Below are 21,030 nucleotides of genomic sequence, written 5' to 3' on the forward strand. Positions count from 1 at the left end.
GTTCACCTGCACTTGCGCATATTAATCTTCTTTTGGGATTATCAAATCATGAATCACGAATCTTTTTTGAGCACCTGCGTTTACTCGCAAGTGTGTCTGTGACACAGCCAACCGCTGGATCGCTTGATCCCACCTTTGTATGTTAATCCCAAATTTATATGGTGCTTATACAAACGTGTAATCCTTGAAAAACGCGTTTCTCTGAAGATTTTCTTTTGACTTAAAGCGTCTTGTACAATGTTCTGAAAGCATCTGTTGACTTTTTTTTTTATTATTTCAGCATTCACCGAAGCTAATCTTGGCATCTCGGCGTGTTCACAAGGTTGTTTACTTCAGACAGGCTACAAGCAGGCAAGTGCATCTAGAATCTTGTTTTTATCAATGGGCTATTGTTGTTATAACTGTCGTGCGTCAAATAGAAATTGTAACTACAAAAAGACTAAAAGATTTAATTGAAATTATCAATATCAAAATCGATATGATAGCGCAGCTGATAAGACTTTGGCTTTCTAATAATGCAAACCTGATTCGACGCCCCGCGTAAGCTGGTTATTGATGAACATCGCTCACCTCTACCCAAGGTGTAAAAAATTGAGTGGACTTGCTGAAGGAAAGGCTGCCGAGAGAAAGGAACTGGTTACTTTGCCCTCATTAGTGCCGAAGGCTTAGTATTACTAGAACCTTATCTTTTCATTCCTCGAAGCCCACCAACTAAGTGTTGGACCAGCTTTATCCTTATCAAACGGTTTTCTGCACATACTTTGATGTGAAACATTTTTCATATACAGTAGGACTGAAATATTTCGCATAAAAAATCTAAGTTAATATGCATTTGAAAAAGTGAACTTGACGCACAAAACAAAGAACCCAAATGAAAACACTAAACCCATATTCAGCAAATCGCTTCAAAAACTAAAGTATTTTCATAACTCATTTTTGCTTTTGGTGTCTGGCAATTAGTTGTCATCAAAAACTACCTTTTTTATATTGCTGCTTTGTTTAATAAAGATTCAAATTATGGATATCATCAAGCCAACCAAATTTCAATCACAAACATCTCTGCCAAGACCAGCTAATGAATCCTCTGCTAAGGCGTCACAAAAACAGTCAATGAGGACAGAGTTGATCTTCAAACCATCACGTAAGTCTTTGAGTTCTCTTACGCAAAGTTTATATTTTAAAGCAGACATTAAGTTTACGGTACTGTAACTATATTTTAATTTTTTAAATTTCAGTGATTGAGATGACCTGCATCTTGAATAGGCTACTTTTATTCTAGCATCCAAATAGCTAAAAGTAACGAAACACTAATTAATGGATTCTCTGATTGCTAATTGTATATTGGTTTGATTTTGAATCTTTATCTTCAGACGGACAAAGTCTTTGATAGTTTATTCTTGATAGTTTCGTATAGGCCTATTTGTAGAGGCTTTTGAAGCAGGACCGTATTTCCTGATGAAATCGTTCACCTTGTTTATCACTGACTGCACCAAGGTTAGCATGGAAAAATGTAGATATCAGTAAAAAATAATGCATCTTTAAAGACATCTGACAGCCCATGTCTTTGTAAGCTTCAAGCAAGTTTTCAACTCTCTCCTCAAACAAAAGTGACATTCTATTGACCAAAAAGTCTGCACATATAGCCAGTCAAATGCTTTCCAAGCACGCAGTTCGAGTGCAGTTCGCGCTTTCTCAAAATCAAAACTTCTCGAATGTATGGGCCAACAAGATGCTTTCTTTCGTTTTTGCTTCACTTATTTTTGGAAACTCGTTCGAAAGAAATGTGAAAGCATTGGAATTAGTCTTCTCCAGCTGTTTAACAAGATTCTTTACTAAGCCCAATGTTATATAAAGTGGTGGCAATAATACATCGTTGGGCTCAACTAAAAGGACACTTTTGATATTTGTGTTTTGTGGTACCGTATGCATGAATCTCTTTGCTGGCCAGTCTCTTCTGACATGATGTTCTGCAGAAGCACGACCATCCCATAGATAGAGAAAGCAGCAGTGTTTGGTGAACCTTCTTTGTATTCCCATTAAATGCGATGTCCTCAAGATCTCCACGAACGTTCCATTTATTTTCATTGTAGTGAATCGCTCTGAAGAGGATTTCAATATTTTTGTAAGATTCCTTTAAATGCACAGAGTGTGGGACAGAAACAGATGGTTTTATGTTAGCATTGTGCAGAAGAACAGCTTTGTTTTCTTTTAGAAGAGTCCAAGAGGAGAATTAGTTTAACCCTAACCCAAGCTTTTTTTACTGTAGATCAAGCTTCAAAAATAAAACATGTAAATATTTCAAAAACCTGATGTGTTCGAAAAAAAAAAGACAGTTTTGCAACCAGCGCCACAAATTACGTACCAATTTAAAGGGACACATAGGCTAAGGCCACCTCAGTTTAAAATTTTCTGTTGACCAATGTTATCGTTAAATTCAAAACGTAGATGGAAAAATGCAAAAACAAATGTGGTGTCTATTACCATGTTCCAACAAAATAATGATTCGTTAATAAATTAAGTCGTGATGCATAAAATTTTTTACATTGATAGAAAATTGCAAAATTTTGTTAGAACCAGTGAAGCGAGAAGATATCATGAATACGGTTTGTCAGGACAAGCAGATGGGATTAAAACCACGACTTGGATCAGTTGGTCAGGTACAGAATATAGAGAAAGTGATTATATATAGGCTATACAAGAACAGGCCTATGGATAAACGTTATCATTGCTGTAGAGTGGAGTACTCTCGGTGAATGCAAGGCATGCACTGTTAATCGAATTTTCTAAAAAATAGATAAAAATTTTCCTTCACAATTATAAACAATTTTATTTTTACCGAACGGTAGCAACAAAAGTAAATTAATTAAATATTTTATGTGATATTAGATTTATTGTGAAATTATAAAAATAAATTATGATAGAACTTTTTCATTATAGTATGGTTGATAACAACTCCTTCGAGGAATTTTATTAAGTGAAAATAACTTGTCAACACTGCATGCAAAATTTTATCTGCATACCTTGTCTTCAGGTTTTTGACAGAATTGTGCCATTTCATCCATATTCTTCTAGCATGTTTTGAAACTTAGTAGAGTATTAAATGAAAATCGTCTTTTTATGCGTCCTTTTAGCAGTTGCATTTCATTTCAAGAAATTCGATGCACAATTAAACTTGAACAGTTTGGCTATTTTTAAAACCCCTCTTTGCATAGGATGCAAGCATATCTTATCCTCAATCTCCCAAAACAGAAACGACACAAGTTGACAGACAAGAACAAGCATACAGGTAGCCTACCAGTGCATGCTTACTTCTTCGAATCTTGATATATCAGGGTGATCCAAAAAGATTCGTACCCATGAAAATTTCAATTGTGACTTTGATTGAAAACCTATTTATTTCAAATTTCAACCACACATTATTTAGTTTATGGAAGACCATTGACCAGAGTTTTAGCTTTTTCTATCAAGTTTTAGTCAATTTATGGCTTTCCCAAGATGTGTTCCAAATGTGAAAAAATCGAATAAAACATGGGTACGCATCTTTTTGGGTCACCCTGTACTTTAAAACGATACATTTTTAACTATTGTTGCTATGTTTAGATTTGTATGCTCTATATATTTGTGCTTACATTTGTAAGCATACTAATTGACAGGTTAAATATTACATAAATGTATTTTTAGAAGCATTTGATGTTAAACCATCGGCTGAGAGTAGGATACGTTACATAGAAATGTTTTTTGATTCTTTCTAAATTTCAGGTTGGAATGTTATTATTAACTAAAGCAACTAAATTAACCAAATCAAAGATTGTGAGTTTTGTTTCTTACGATGCTAAATACATGTTTAATTACAAATCCAAAAGAAAAAACAAGCTTGAAGCTCTGTACATTTACTCTGAAACAACGGATAAATCACTGAGGGATGACCATGCAACTACCACATCACCTATAGAATATAGGTCTATCCATAACATTAATTTTAATTGAAAGATGTAAATTTTATCAATCTTTGATTTACTTTGCATTTTGGGCTGTTTGCTGTTCATAAATGTACTTTCAGCTTTATGGATACCGGAGCTCTGCTGGGTACTTTGGTTTAAAGTTTTATAAAATAACATAAATCTCTACTAGTGAAACCAATGCAGCCAGGTTATTTGAGATTTCCACCGTAAAAGTGACTGAACGGAGCTCCGGCATGCTGAGCAGCACTGCATCTCTGGTGTTATTCCTCTTGAAGCTTTTGGGTTACAGGGTATTCCAATGTAAGATAGTCTATGGTCTGATTTGGGGTGTTGCATTTTAGGCGCTTAGGTTATTGCAATTTCTTGTGGGTATAGTTTGTTTCGTTAACCTAGGTTGCTGTGTTACCTGTGGTTTTAAGACTAACATAGTTTTCTTGGTTTGGTGAGTTTAAATCTGGTCCGCCTAAAGATGTAAAAAAACGTTTTTTTTTGTTTTAAAAAAAACGAGCTCGTTTTTATGCTTTTTATCGTTTTTTTTGTTTTAATTGTTTTTTTTGTTTTTTCACCTATTTTGACATTAAATGTCACAATATGTAGCAATTAAGGTAAACTCATTGCAATAACACAACAGATTATTCATCTGAAGACTCTGATTTTGAATAACTACTTCGTAGCAGACAAATAGACTCTTACTACATCAGATTTTTGTTAGTTTCATTAAATTTGTTCTTGTTCCCAAATAAAATAAGTTTTCATCTTTAATGTTTGTTTTGTATCTTTCTCCTGCATTGCAGGAATATGGGTAAAACTTTATACTTGTCAGGAAAAGTATTATGAAGCATTTATTCACTCTCTGAACACTGAGCAGTGTTGAAAAACCCCACTTTAAAGGAAAAGTTTCTTCATTCAGGGTTGGTAGTTACTAGCAATATAGTCAACATGGGTGGTGGGTATTTGAAAGGAACATTAACCTAAACCTTTTCTGACAAATGCGCTTACTTCTGACAGCTAAAAATATCAGTGATAAGATCTCTTGCATTATGTCACAAATGATCTGCAAGAAGCATCAATGACAAGGTGTCAATAAGACCTTATAAGTTACAACACACGAAAGGAATACTTCTGTTTCAACATTTATAAAGCATATACATCGTTGCTAAGCTATCAGTTAAAAAACATGTTTAAACAAGCTATTGGCAATAGCTTGCATTAGTAAATTACCACAAACAAGGTAATGTGTGTTCTGAATACTACCATCCAGTGGCGTAGCCAAGAGGGGGTTTGGGGGGTTTCACCCCCCCCCCCTTGGCACGCGTGTGACGTCACGATCTTGAGAATAATGCTTTTAGTCTCTAAAACAAAGTTTGGCTAATTTTAAACGAAACTGCATTAAAAGAGCGAGTTTTGCCAACACCAAACATTCAAATATCACAAAAAATTATAAAGACTTAGCTTTATTTCCGAAAAATGCCGAAGAAAACATGATCTTATCCTTTTGCTATGCCACCGGACAGCACTATTTTACAGGAATATTCATGCCCTCATTTTTGTTGAAAATGCTTTCAGAATGCACCAAATTCAAAGTAGTTTTTCAAATTTTTTTGGGGAAGGTCTCCCAGACCCCCCACTGCTGGGTGTAGTCTTAGGCGAACACGCCGACGGTCTTTGCCCGCCGGCCGTCAAAACCCCTCTCTTTCAAAATTCCTGGCTACGCCACTGCAGTGCCATCTTGTTTTTGCCAAATTTTTGTCAACCCATTGAGTGTGTACAAGAATATGTAGGCTACAAGAACCAGTACGGTATACTAACATCGTAGGCTACCTTCCATAAAGGGCACTTCCATAAAAGGAAAAAGAAATTAACTGATCTACATTATGTCATGTATCAAATTGCATTAATTCAATGTTTGTCAGGTCTACTGCCACAACACATGCCTGAGAATGAAGAAGAAAGTGAAACAACGTATAGAGCTATGCAAAAAAACATATGCTGCTGCCAAGCACAAACAGTTAGGAATTTCAGCACACCAATAAAACCATTTTTACTAGTTTAATGTTTTTCAAGAGCACTATAATGAAACTAAGCTGCAAATTGTAAAAAATTTGCAACTTTTCCAGAAAAATATGAAAAAAAACAAAAAAGCAATAAAAACAAAAAAACTCGTGTTTTTTTGGCCCAAGTTTAAAAAAAAACACGTTCTTTTTTGAAAAAAACGGTTCGTTTTTTTTGCATTTACAACTCTAGGTCCGCCCCGATAGCTCAGTTGGTTAGCGCGTGACTTCGTGAACGAACAAACTTCAAGATCAAGCGGCGCTGGTTCGACTCTGGGGGTGTGCGCTTGAGCAAAGCATTCTAAGGAATGTTCTCCATTCAGCGGCACCTAGTGAATGGAATAATACCCCGGCAACAACACTTCAATAATCGAAAACTTCACTCTGTCAATCTCGGTAACCGGCCCTGCATCAAGAGCCTTTGTAAGTATGCGAAACTACCAGGAATAACCTATCAAGGTTTTGCCAGTCCGAAGATAAAGATTCAAAACCAACCAACCTTATCTTCTGACTGAAAAAGTCTCTGAAAGGTAATTGTTGGCAGTTCACATACTCGTACAAAAGACTTTGAACCATTGACGCAGGCCCCACTGGCCCAATCACCTGGACAGATTGAACAGAAAGTTTCCGATTTTCAAAGTATTGTTGTCTGCGCACTATTCCATCCACTACATGCCGCTGCTATGGATAAAACAGCTATAGCATCACTTACAATGGCATGGAAAGTTACCAGTAACTCTTGACTTAACCCAGTGGATCTCAAACTTTCTTCGGTGAGACACACTCAGAACAATTTACTGTTCTGTTCAATTTAGTTACAAAAAACAAATTATTGTCTGTTGTTTTTATTAGTTTTGAACGATACACTGAAGCGTTGAGACTTTCTTTTTTTTTAAATATAAAGGTGTTGTGAAGTCATGCCATTTTCACTGTGTGTGGAGATACATGTGCTTGAGAGGATGCTGATATTTTTACTTTCACTGGTTGGCTGTGGGTTTGACGACGTTCGACATTCAACGTTTTATCTTAGCAGTGTTTAGTCCCGTGTTTCGAACAAAGCTATGCGGTTATTGTTTTTCATGGAAATTGCTTATTCTTGAAAACAGAAGGAAACTTTTTTATTTTCTAGGTTTGAAGACAAACCAACAACTACTGGAGAGAAAGAGCAAAAACAATCTCGCTATAAAAGCAGAACGGAAGTTAGTCTTATCACCCCGGAAATGATTGCACAGAGCCTACATGAAAAATCTGGTTTAAAATGGTCAACGCAAGTAACTCCATTATTTCGTTGCATATGTTTGTAATTTTGAGAGCAACTTAATTGTCTGATAAGCTTGATAAACTCGTTGTTGCTTGTCAGTTACGGATCCAGGAGGGCACTCGGTCACGTAGGCCTACCCCCTAAAACCAAGACAAAACTATGAAAATTTTGTTGGCTTTTGTCAAATTTTCTCGCTTACTTAATCACATTTCGTGACCTACTAGCGACAATAAAGATTGGAGCGTTTTTAGTATTAGATATAAGGAGTGTGAATGTTTGTGCTCCTCAAAACTGAGAAAATAATGCAATATTCTAATATCAAACATATTGTTCACTCACCTAGTCAAAAAATAAATTATCTTATTTCGACTTCGTATAAGACGTGTCGTATAAGGAACAATGTGCCTTGTGTAACTACTAAACTATGTGGTAAGATGGTGACACTGCGAAAGGATATTCGAAATTTCCCTGAGTGGCTATGTGACATGGTGAGAGGCTACTAGCCTACAGCATGCAAAACCAGGCAAATTTCAATAAAAATAAGTTTTAAATCTTCTGTGGTGATGCAAAACATAACATTTGAAAGTTTCAATTTTAAATCAAATCTTGTTCCTCAAACAAAAAGCGACCAAAACAAGATAAAATTTCCAAATTTCTCATTAGCCTTTTACTTTTTTGGATTCCAGCATTTGCATTGTTTATTTCACTTGGAATTTTTGTGTCGTTTAAATTGTGGTGACCTCCCCCACAATTTTTCTTGATCCGTTACTGCTTGTCAGATTAACTGGAGGGGAAAGCTTGTTTTGTTGAAACTAAGTTGCATGTTTTTAGTTTAAACGTCCTTTCAAATACCGTGCAGGCTAGACCACGCAGCCCACAGTGCTTGTTTCAAAGCTTGGAATATTAAATGTTGTGAAGTTATTTAATAAATTTCGGTTAGTCATCATGTACTTTCAAAAACATACAAGCTTGATTTTTTCAATATTATCTTTGTGTAGGCCTATCAGTTTCTTGCTTGGATTTTTAAAAATATTTAGAGTCGGTCTTCATACTAACAATTACTGCAGATATAATATAGCGAGTAAGATTTATTTTTGTTGTAGCTTTAGACACGTTTTGTTTTTACTATCTGCGTATCTACGTGCACAGAACAGAGACTGAAGCGATACAAGCTACAAGTAGGCTACGCCTACACAGGATTTGGTACGATCACAACTAGAGTTGGGACGCAAAAAAACACTGATTCCGAAAATTACCATAAACTATAAAAATACCATAACCAGCCATCCAGGTTTGACACAACGAGTCTGTGTTGTCGTAGTAGCCTATTGTCATGCGACTTATGTTACAAACAATGACACAACAATCGCTTCTACGCTTCACCCTAGAATTACGATGGCGGTCTTGGGCATTTTGTTTTTGCAATATTTTCTGCAAGTGACGACATAATTAGCTGATATTCCGTCTAATCCTCTTGTTATGTATGAACAGCCTACTCTATGAAGATAATCGCATTACTGTACACCAAGCACTTTTTGTAAAAGTGATAAATATACCTAGAACTACCATACAAGTCAATTGACCGATAAATGGTGAAATAGCTGAATTTTTCTCTTGCAAATTATAGTAACAACGCAGAAAGAAAAAGAAGTAGATATAGGGCTACGGCTACACATACATAAGGTCCAGTCAGTAGAAAAAGAAGAGAAAGAAACCATTGTGCAAAATTAGAACAGTCATTTTAGGTAGTTACACATTTTATTTGTGGACATAAAAAGGTAAAACAACAAGGCGTTTTTGCAGATGTATTGAAAGTTTCAATCCTTGCACGAAAATATTTTGCCAACACCAACATATAGCAATATAATTTTTCAAATTTTGCATATGACCCCCACACATATGTTGTATAGTTGCAGCATTGCTTTCGAGTTTTGTTTTTTTGACACAGTTTCCAAATGGTTTCTTTTCTCAGACAATACTGCAGCTCCGTTAGCAGTTACAAACTGCTGTGGGAGTTGTAGGGTAGGTTGACATGCAGGGGATCGTTTTTGTTGTTTTGCTGTGCACAACAACTCTCCAAATTGCAAGAAAAAGTCATTTCTGCTGCCTTTAGCTATGCCGATTGCCGATATCTTTGGCTATTTACTAATCAATGCAAGAAAATTATATCCAACAAATTGAACAATGCTCCCAATATTGCATTTTTTCTGATGCGTCTTCATATGACCTGATTTATCTGCATTTTAGAAATCTTCGTGCCAGAAAGATGCTCAAACCAAACTTTATGATGACAGCAACTGTGAGTAAAGTTTGATCATAGGAATCTATAGATAATTATACGGCAATTATTAATAGAAAAATATTTATACCTAAATGTCACATATAGTTACAGTATTACTATCTGAATCCTATACAGCCTGTTTCACCTTTAACGGATCATCAGAAGGGTCTTATTCAAATAGATTTCTACCCTTCTGATGATCCGTTAAAGGTGAAACAAGCTGTATAGGATTCAAATAGTAATAACTGTATTTGATTTAATTAGCTCTGCTTTGCTTTTTTGCTTAGTATTGAGCACTTTTTGTAGTATTAATAGTTTTTATTGTTTTTATACCTAAATGTCTATTTTTATGTAGTTTAAAATGTTATCAATTACCGTTACCACATAAAAAAACAAAACAAAAATTAAAACATACGTCTTAGAATAGGTCTACTTCAATATTTGGCAGGATCTTCTTATGAAACTTAGCTTCATCTTTGCTTGGCATTCTCGTAATGAAGTTTGTAGCCTACTTAGGCTATCTGGCCTATTCATTACTATGTGAGACATGTATAAAGCATTCTTTCTGAGAACTAGGCTTTTGTTGAAATTGCAATAATATGAAATTTATTCTTTCAAATATTCCGATAATAATTTTTGTACGGAATTTGTATCTGAGACGATTTTACTTAATTTGAGCATTTTACAGCCAGTGACAAACATTAAAAACTGTTTGATTAACGTTCTTGCAGTAAACCTAACCCATGCGGTAGTTTACCATTTGTTGAAATTTGATTGCATATCACTGTATCACTCAATTTCTTATATGGTTCAATGTTGTTAAAACATTATTAGCGATCAAAAGTTTACGGATCTTAACACTTTTGTGTATTATGCAATACAGCATCCTCTTATGCAGAACTATTTAAATCAAGCGAACCTGTATACGATGAAATGGTAGGAGGTGAATCAGTCAAAGATCGACTCCAAAAGTGAGTGTACAAAACATGAAAAGAAGCATTTCGTAGTTTATTGAAATAAAAAGGAGCTTGGTTCCAAAGTAAAGTAAACTCAACCCAACCAAATCAACACCAGAATAAATACCAGAAAAGAACAAGACTGAGACCATATAACCCAATCATAAATTTATTGCATTTGTTGTTACAACGTATAGACCACCGCATGGTATGGGCCTACAATTCCACTGAAAATTTCTGATCAATCAAAGCGTGACTTGGGCTCTTTTAAAATCGCATTGTTCAGTTTCTCGACCACTCATTTTTTTTTCTGTTTTTAAAATGTTTGTTTACAATACAGGTCCTGTTAACACTAAGAAAACTTTGTAGAAGCATTGTTCAGCAAACTTTTGGTAAGAGTATAAAAGGTGTTTCCACTACGAGAAACTAAAGCAAAGCCTTCATAAGAGCATTAGTTTTGTTTATGTACTAATCCTATTTACAGTTGTTGTGAAAAATTTCTTCAGCGCGTTGCTGGTGCTTGGCTGATAATTTTTAGTGCAGTAGAAAGACAGATATTGTTGCAATGTATTACAACATTTTGAGAAAAGCTCGGCAAAGGATTATGTTTCCACAAATACTGCAGGCTTTAGAGTGAAAAATTAAGGAAGCTTATGACTAACCCATCTTAGCTAAGACTCAGCAACTGTGATGTCTGCAGCAGTTTTAATTTCCTAAGCTAGCTTAAATCACGTTTAATTACTGTATTTCCTTCTCCAGTTAGGCTACTGGTCTAACACAGTGGGGATTTGAGACTTAGCAATTTAATTTTCCAGCTAAAATTCCAAGACGTGATCATATAGAGAGCAAACTAAACCGCCAAAAAAGCATTAATAGCCCAGCAACAGAAAAAAACTGTTAGAAAACGATGTGCATCATAATAAAACTAACAAGGTTTTCGTTTGCTAGGCAAAACCATAGTGTAAGCATGCCTTTAACAATATTGATTAGTCCACAATGATTCGTTCACGAGTAGCAAATGTAAAAAAAAACACTGTAGCAAATCTCAAACAAATGTCATTAGTTTATTTTTTATTGTAAATTACTTATTCAGCAAGCCATACAGTAGATCAAAATATAGCTATCACTTTCTTTCATTTGGTTATCAAAAAACAACTTGTATTTTGTTCAGATACAAATCGATCGTAGAAAGCAACGAGGACAACAGAGCAATTTCTTCGGCAAAAACTGTTATATCAAAGGTAGGCTACAGCAGTGCCGGTCTTTGAGGTGTGCAAACCGTGCGATCGCACAGGGCCCGCAAATTAGGGGGCCCGCAATTTACTCAGAAAATGCAGTCATTTTTGTAATTTTCAATGAAAAAATTCAACAAAAGAATTAGCAACAAGAAAACATAGAGACACAACCTATTTCGTCCCCTGAATATTTCGTACCCTGAAAAGACCGAGAGAAAAAAACAACAGAGCCGAAGTCGCTGATCGGAGTTGCCGCAAACATTTCAAAATTTCCTCGATCTTTTCAGGGGACGAAATAGGTTGAAATTCGATTTTGTTGACAGTGGACAGCACCATTTTACAGTAATATTCATATCCAAATTTTTTTTGAACATGCTCTCAGAATACCCCAAATTCAAAGTAATTGTTCAAAATTTTCTGGGAGAGGTCCCCCAGACCCCCTACCGCTGGGTGTCGCCTTCGGCAAACACACCATCAGGCAACGGCCGCCGACAGTCAAACCACCCCCTCCCCTTTCAAAATACCTAGCTACGCTATTGAATTGGGTCATTGTCATTGGGGCCTGCAAAGCATATTCCGCACAGGGCCCGAAATACCCTAAGACCGGCACTGGCTACAGTATGTTGGTTTAAGAATGAAAAAAGCGTTATTGATTTTCGTTGCAAATTAAATAAGTGAGTTAGGCCACTGAGATATAAAGATTGTAAATAATCCACACAATTTTCCTAAATCAGCTCAATGCCTGAAACGGTAAAAGCATTTGTCTATCTTTCTTTGTCAACCAGGCTCAGTTATCTCCAGCTACTCGGAGACATGTTTTCGAATTAGGCTATTTGTTCAGCAACTCTGTTTCGGAGTGAGTGATGAAGTTAGTGTATGATTTGCACTGATGAACAGAGCAACCAGGTAAACCAGTGAGCTGAATTCTTGACTTTGGTAATTTTTTGTTTTCAACATCAAGCACAGATCAAATAGGGCTTAGGTGAAAGAAGGTTGGATGAGAAACTAAATCTTTATTAAGCTAAAACTAAATCTTTTTATACACTTGACAGGAGCTTAACTTCAAAAACTATCTTCAAAACATAACAGCTAAACTCAAAACAAGAAACTCTTTGGTCAAAAAGCTAGCTGGAACAAGCTCCAAGAACGTCCAAAACGTCAAGCTCTCAAACCGTCTTGCGCATTTTCATTCTAGCACTGTGATTCAGTGGTGGAATACTGTGGTCCTGTATAGGAACCATGTGCACACACTGAAAAAGTTGACGTTCGATCACGGGAGTCAATATGCACAATCACTGGAGCGCTCAAATCGGCCCCATTACATACAATGGCTACCCATGATGAGCGGAAATCCCCCACCACATTTGAGAAGAGGAAAAATTCCGACTAAACTAAACCAAAGACTTCAAGAAACTGGCAAAACTTGGAGTCACTCATAATTACAAGACATAATTCAACAAAAAGCAAACACCCATCGACTAAAATCACGTCATTCCTTTTACAACCAAACAACCAAGAACTATGATCTAAATCACGAATAGAAAGAATATTGGACAAAAATTTCGACCAAACAGTAGAGACATTATCAACGATCTAACGCTATCCCTCCTAGGTTTCTCGACATGCAATAGAAAGGAATGGATCAATTATAATAAAATTTCATCCCGTCATGCCCGGGCCCAGAACTGCTATCACTCTTCATCCATCCACTTATCAAACACATCAATCTTTCCAAATTGCGAAAAAAGCAGTTAGACTGTCGATGGACTGCACTACCCAATGGTTTCAACACAGTTTACCAATGCGAATATATACTGTATTTAAAAACTAACTAAAAGACAATAAGCTTCAAGTGCAAAAACACCAGACGAAACTACTACTGCTAAATTATTATAGATTGCTTTCATAACATCACAAACAACTTGAAACTAAAATTGTGTAAGAATCTTTACTTGTGTGTCCATACAGCAGAGTAAGATTTTCACAACTTCTGCTTTATTGCGGTTACGTTTCTGTAGAATCTTTTAAATTTCATTTACAATCCACAAGTTCTAATTTTTACGCAACCAAGTTATTTTGTTGTATTTGTGGTGTGGTGGTGAGTCCTGTTAATTCAAATTTATGAAGCGAATGGCAACAACCAGAGACCGCAACTCCCAGGACACCCGGGGTGGTAAAAGGATGAACCCTAGGCCCCGGTGTCCAACGAGAGAAACTCATCCTCCTGTAGGAATAACACTCTTGCAGCCGTTGAAGGCCTTACCAACAAATTTATGTTGTCTATTCATTAAGTGCCGCTGAAGGGAGAGCAGTCCTTAAAATCCGTTGCTCAAGTGCACACCCTGAGAGCCGAATAAGCGCCGCTTGATCTTGCGTTTTTTTCTTGTAGACTCAGCACTTAACTACTGCAATTGATCTATCGTTGCGTTTTGTTTCTCAATCAAAAAGCATCCTCCAAAAACACGTTATCTACAACTATATTGTTGCCCAAAGGAGTTCAAAATCGTTAGCTACAATAGCTTTCGACTAAAGGCTTCCCAATTCCAGCGAAATGCTTGGAAATAACCAGATTAAATTCTGGTTTAAAAGTTACACCACAATAACATGCACAACCAGTACCAAAGCAGTAAGTTTTATAATCATTTTGTAATCACCAATGTGGTAAACAAGAATTCGTGTGTTGCAGCAAAGTGATCTGTTTTCAAACCAGGATTCTACAATCAGTGTGAATGAAAATGGAATGTCAACAGATGTTATCAGATCACCTCCAGCTGGCACTAGAGAACAACCGAATTACATTCCCAGTTTCGACCTAAACGAAGCCAAAGCTTTGTACGAAATATTGTACTCGAACATAAGTGTTGCTATGGCAAAACCTAACACATCAACTTCCAGATCGAATTCTTCTTCGTCACCAAGCTTCTATCGTACCAACCAATCCCCCAGCCACTACAGTTCATGCAAGTCTCCCACCTACAACACAGATGTACAATCAGATCCTATTTTGCCTGCTCCTAGTGAAATGTCCGATGTTGTAAAGCCTCCTCCTGCTGGTACCAAAGAAACAGTGGATTGTGTCCCTTCAGTGAAACTCAGCTGCATCAAAAGCGTATTTGAAGCACCTGAAACTGCAATGTCACATGCGTCAACGGAACTATCGAGGACTCAGTTTGGAGACAGAGATTGGGAAAACAAAAGTAAGAGTCAAGGTGTATTTTATTCGTATTTTGTGTAATGCTTGCTTAAATCTCAACTATGTTAGTGGGCAACATTGGTTAGCTTTACTGCTTAATGTTAAAGCTATCTTGTACTCTGCTAAGTTAAAATACAACTCAAAGGTGATTTCGCCCAATTAATATTAGGCCTAAAAGTGATTCTATTTATCCGTCAATTTAATGTTATCAAACTGCCAAAACTAAACATAGACAAACCTAACCAACCAGACGACAACCAGACGACATTCAACATAATAACATAAAAATAAACTAAAAAGTACAAACGTTTTCAGCCATACTTATGTTAGCCTTTTTCAAGTAACCAACTGACGGATGTTCTTCATGAATTGAAATTACAGAATTTGATCTACATACACAAAAATCAATTGATAAAAGAAACGCATAAGAAAGAAATTGAAACGGCAAGGCAGAGGATAAGTAAAATCATATGACGCTTAATTGCCTGGGAAAAACACAAATCAATGACCCAAAAATTACGTGAAGACATTTAGCAGATAAGAGTTTATCTATGGTTAATAAAATCACCTCTCTACCAAAATTGTATTACAAAACTAAATATAACTTCTAATCCACGACTAGTGTGATGCTGCATTGATCCATCATCAAAAAGGAAATATAACGGGTTAGTATATTTAATAAGCTAGTACAATATTATTATCTTCACTTTTATTTACCGGTAAAAACGGAAAACTGACAGATCAAATAAGAAAAACTTATTGGTCGGTGAAGAATTCGTACCTTTAGCAAGATTATTTAGATATGTATTTGTTATTTGTTGACTTTCAAAGATATTACTTATTTTTGTAGTGGGAATAGAAAATACGGAAGTTGTGCGTGGAAGCTTCTGTGAGAACACGGAAGGTAAAGTGGCATAGTAATCATTAAGACAATATTTTAAAACTGCCTGCATTTTCTGCACATACAGTGGAAATGGTTGTTTTGGTAGCCGCTACTAAATTTTTTTTGGGCTCAATCACTCTTTTAATCATAGAATTAAATACGATGTTTCAAATACGAATCATTATCTGCCAAAGGTTGAAAAAACATTGGTAAAGAAAAAATGCTCTGTATGCCTTTTATCAGCTTCAATTGAAAGCGATTTAACTTTTTAACACTTTTCTCGAAAGCTACGATTCCTACGAACCCATGCGATTTCAAATCCTTAGCTGCATTGTTTGCTAATATCTCACTTTTCAATAAAAAAATTAAAAACAACCATAAGTATAAAACGCATGATCATTGGTCTTATTTTCTGCATTTTTATTATTTTCACTTGTCGTGATTTCTTTTCTAAAGGAGAAAAAAAATTGCAGGAATTACACGACCACTATCAAAGCAGGGTCCACCATACAACCAGTCATCTGACTTGAATAATGAACAAAGAAATAGTTGTAAAGCTACAAAGAAGTTGCTCGATAATGAAACAGAAGTTTCTCCTGATCTGTGAGTTAATAAAAAAATATGACAAACACACACTTTTGAGCAATGAGCAACAGAGCAAGTTTTATTACCATGGTTTCGTAAATTGGGCAATAATTTTGGACGTCGGAAATTTGAAGTTACTCTTCATCATAGCGTGAATACACTATGCAAACTCTTGGTTTAGAAAGTTTAGAAACGTTTCAATCTTAGAAGCCAAAAACATAGCCTACACATCTTATAGACCAGTAGTTTTCAAACTTTTTTGGAAAACGGAACACCAAGAATTTTGGACTCTGTCACGGTACTTTGACAGTTATACGCCAATGTTTAAAATAAAATTGCGTTTCACTAATTTGTTGATGGAAAGTGCTACGTTAAATAAGTACAATGTAGGCTATATGCTACAGAATAGAATTTACTTGAAGTTAACTTTTTTTGTCAATGTATTCCGGTAAATAGTTTACTCTTACTGCAATGCAAAAAGTGTGCCTGCTTTTTGCACAGATATTATTGATTCTGGTCTTGATATTAGTTGGGAGTGGTTTGATGATCACGTGATTTGATTTACGCAGTTAATTGTCGATCTACTATAGTCTATCACGAAAGAAAATGCTCGAAGTCTAAACTACTGTAATTCGACACTTTGCAGCTTTACGGCTGCAACGTTCAATCACCAGACTTTAGCGGCACAGCTGGGACTCTCTTGCGGCACACCAGTGTGCCGCAAATTGAGAAACTCGGCACACACTTTGGAAAACTCTAATCTAAAAATTTTTTTTGTCAACTGATCAATCCGGTGTAAGCTTGGATGCGAAAATAAGAAAACTCATCAAAGCAATGGTGTTGATCACTTTAAACCAATTTCCTTTTGGAAGTAGCAAAGAAATCACAATTGTAATAAGCATTACACCCATAACTTTAGTCATCCAGTACAGTAATGCTACCTCAGTCATGGCAACCTTTATACACAGGCCATGACAAAGTGCAGCTTAAAATTTGACTGAAGGCCAATCTGTTAGTAGCCAAAATCGCTAGTATAAGTTGATAGCTTAAGTAGTAGTTAATAAATATAGTTTTTGTGTCTATTGTTGCTATTCAAATAACGAACTAGATTTTGGCACTTGTGCTGGAAATCCAATAAGCGTCTGGCAACACTGGTAATTAAGAAAAAAAAAATCACTTTTGCAACGTAAAATTAGGAATTTTGCAGTGATCTGAAATTCAGTGATCACACTTTGACAATTTGGATTCTCAAAACTATCATTTTAATACGATATAATGTAAACTTAGCTGAGATTTCAAAATCAAAATTACATCGCCCTTCAGTCACGCCTTCAGTGCGCAAGTTGTCAAGGTCTGTGTAATGCATATAGATCGCTATGTGCCATCCTTAGATGAACTGATGAATGATGCGGCGTAGCCTAACAGCAGCTTATTTGGTAGATTTATATAGTTTATATTTTTTCAGGTTGTAGCCTAATTGCTTTGAACAACTTAAAATTCTAAACACTATTGCAATGATGAGTTGATCAATTAAAGCTGCAAGCTTTTTTGGTATTTTGTTGTTTGCAAATTTTGGATTTTTTTTAACAAACAAACTTTAATTTATTTTTGAGTAAATCAAGAATAGCATTAGCGCTAAAAAAACTCTTGGCAACTCTATTGTTTTATGTACCCTACTTTATGAAGATAGCAGTTTCACATCCCGTTCTGCAAGAAATCCTTGATTTGGCCATGAAATAAAGATTTAAAAGTTAATATTCGTCAACCTTTGTCGCAACTTCGACAAAAATGCAATTGTTAATTCGGTGAATTCAGTCAAATACAAAGTAGCCTATTAGTCCCAAGCAAAACGAGAGAATATTGGACTACAAAATAGGCCCAAAGCCTCCATAGTAAGATAAATATTGCCAAAATTGTCTGGAAGAAGGCCCCCATAACTTATTGGCAACATTTTTAGCTTTTTGGATTTTAATAATATTGATTTATATTTATGATTGAATCGCCACGATTGAATTTAAATACTATTTACTTTATATTGTCCATTTCACTTAAAAATTTTTGCGTTGAATAAATTTTAATACCTCCTCCCGAACTTGCCGTATCGCTTGGTTTACTTGGAATGATGTCAACTTTTTAGTTACTCAAAAGCCATAATTGAGACGAAGCCAAAAGATATCGAGAAAACAAGAAGATCTAAGGAATCCATTTGGATCCAGCAGAGCAGAACGGGAATCAAGAAAAAAGAAACAGACTTCACAATACAGGTCAGAGTTAATTAAACATGATGTTGAATAAAAGTATCTCAACGTTAAATATGAAATGAACAACAAACTAACTCTCTCAACTTTTCTCTGGGAAAGTCTGCAAAGCAAATTACATTGTTTGTTTACTTTAGTGCTCGCAAATTGGTTTCACTGTATTTGAGTACACACTTTTGGAACCAATTTTATGTTATATGTACAGTATTCAAGGATTTTCTGTATGTGTTAAAGGTGTTTTTGACCGGGAAGAAAAATATTCCAGATTTCCTGCAGTTATAACTTCACATTAATTCTTGATGAAAGCATGACCAACATTTCACAATGCGTTCTGTGCTTTGCCTTTGGGTCAAACAAAGCTCTGAAAAGCAGCATGGCTGATTAAGAGTGACCAGTCGTTTCTAACTAAAACATTTGAAAACGGCGCTAAGAAAGCCTCTAATTTCCAGCGAAACAATAAGTTAATTTTAAGTATAAATAAGTTCAGAGTTATTGATTTAAAGCCTTTATTTTAATACTTTTAACTCCCACAATTCATCCATTTGACTTAACGCAATATTACCGAACTACTTAATTACTAAAGGGAATATATTTACTGTTTAGAACGAAAATGCTACGTCGAACAATGTTAAACAAAACATCTATAGTGATGATACAAGTGTACAAAATGCTGCAAGTGTTCCATATCTGGACGACAATGTTGATGTACCAAAACTAAGTTTAAGACAAGGTAGAGAGGATACACAATCCGGCGAAGAAATCGAAGCTACACCAAACAGCAATTTTCAAGAGAGTGGTGATGATAAAAATATCGATGGCGAATTAGAGAAGACACACGAGGAGAATACACAGATGCATGACAAAACTTCAAAAGGTTTTGAAATAAATAAAATAACTTATAAAGCAATCACGCTGAAGAGAATGGAGCACACCCCACAACCGATATAGGTACGGTCCGCTCGTTAGTAGGCTTATACGAAGCAAGAATTTGTTACAATCTAACACTGTCCAATTGTTGTTGAACCATATTTATAATGAAATTAGGAACGGCTAATGTATTTGTTATCTTGTGCTTTGAATTTAATTGGATATATTTGTTTGGCTCATTTCACATTAGCTTGATTACTTCAAAGGTCAGTTTAGGTTTTTATAGCTTTGTGTTTTACTTTCAGGAGAGGACTAGATTTGTCCAGAATGATCTCCTAACGAAACAAATTTTCAACAAAATCACGAGACTGAACCAGTATTGTAATTACAAATAGCTTACTGATTGTGCGAACTGTCTAAATACAAAAGGAATGAAACCGAACATTGAGCCGATGCTATGGCTGAATCACTACTTAAATAAATCAAAAACAAACTTTTGGTATGGCATGAATAATTGCAATGGCAACCCCTTCTCTCTACCGACTTTGATAGTATAACAGGTGCATCAGATATAGCTGAGTATTGGAAAAGTAATTTTGAATCTCTTGTGGCAGCCCTGGCATTCCATACTAGCCTACTTGCCTTTATACAGCGTATAGCCTACTCCTTGCCTTCAGTAATCACGCGCGTTTCGATGCAGAACTAGGCCGCACACATAAGAGCTACTTCACTTTAGACAGAAGAGACGTGGAAAGCAGTCCAACACACCACCAGAGGTGGGCACCCGCTACTTTTAAAGTAGCGCGCTATCCGCTACCGCTACTTGGACCAAAATAGAGCGCGCTATCGCTACCCGCTACCAATTTACAAAAGTAGCGCGCTACCCGCTACCGCTAATCGGACCAAAGTAGAGCGCGCTACCGCTACTTCTTCCGCTACTTTTGTCTAAAATGACACTAGGAAACACTCTTCAAGTTCTTAGTGACGCGAAAATGACCTTGAAAACGAATGTTATCATTCGTTTACACTGTCATTTTAACGTCGTTATAGAAAACACATTCTAAGGGAAATTTATTGTTACGCATCTTTCAAAAACAAGAGCATCTCAAAATGAGAGTCACTAGGTCCTGCCCATTTTGGCTTAAGCAGTAAAGCACATCTTTTCCAACAGAGAAAAGTCTCTCTAACGCAGCACTGGAAGGAATGGGGGTGTTGTATTTAATGAACAGATGTTTTAACTCAATATTCGAAAAGCTCAAGGACTTGCTCCGTCCGAAAAAAAGGCGTCCACAATTGCTGTTTCCTTCTGCACCAACGTTTCACGGGATGTCGCCAATTATCGATTTCATATCTTGATCGCAGGACCGTAGCTCCACACCAGAAAACAAGATTCCCAAAAGACCGAAACTTTGCAATCAAACTGATTATATAGGCTATAAGCTATATAACATAGCTGCTTGACCACGCCAGCGTTACCAAAAAAACGAGTATTTTTTTC

At 36.0% G+C, this 21,030-nt stretch overlaps 1 protein-coding gene across 3 annotated transcripts; it reads left to right on the forward strand.

Annotated features, from left to right (window-relative positions):
• Positions 1–1,020: 1,020 nt before the first annotated feature.
• Positions 1,021–20,031, forward strand: LOC145769408 (uncharacterized). Of its 3 annotated transcripts, none has more exons than XM_082581043.1 (13): positions 1,021–1,141; positions 2,551–2,657; positions 3,213–3,286; positions 7,143–7,284; positions 9,522–9,573; positions 10,439–10,526; positions 11,683–11,752; positions 14,433–14,943; positions 15,790–15,843; positions 16,296–16,425; positions 18,545–18,671; positions 19,269–19,613; positions 19,838–20,031. In XM_082581043.1, the coding sequence occupies exons 1-12, from the start codon at positions 1,111–1,113 to the stop codon at positions 19,611–19,613; spliced, it is 1,731 nt and encodes a 576-aa protein (XP_082437169.1). In that variant the 5' UTR covers positions 1,021–1,110; the 3' UTR covers positions 19,838–20,031. The 3 variants fall into 3 exon arrangements, with proteins under 3 accessions (XP_082437169.1, XP_082437172.1, XP_082437171.1); XM_082581046.1 differs by having other exon boundaries at positions 7,143–7,212; XM_082581045.1 differs by having other exon boundaries at positions 1,029–1,141; positions 2,572–2,657.
• Positions 20,032–21,030: the final 999 nt, after the last annotated feature.

The sequence above is a fragment of the Aplidium turbinatum genome, chromosome 4 (assembly GCF_918807975.1).
Source record: "Aplidium turbinatum chromosome 4, kaAplTurb1.1, whole genome shotgun sequence".
Lineage (NCBI taxonomy): Eukaryota > Metazoa > Chordata > Ascidiacea > Aplousobranchia > Polyclinidae > Aplidium > Aplidium turbinatum.

What these genes read in the sequence shown, in the direction of transcription:
- LOC145769408 (XM_082581043.1), top strand. Translation starts at nt 1,111, where the DNA reads ATGAGGACAGAGTTGATCTTCAAACCATCAC. An exon ending in ACTTTATGATGACAGCAACT is followed by an intron (nt 9,574 to 10,438) that starts GTGAGTAAAGTT and finishes TATGCAATACAG; the next exon opens with CATCCTCTTATGCAGAACTA. An exon ending in CAGAGATTGGGAAAACAAAA is followed by an intron (nt 14,944 to 15,789) that starts GTAAGAGTCAAG and finishes TTATTTTTGTAG; the next exon opens with TGGGAATAGAAAATACGGAA.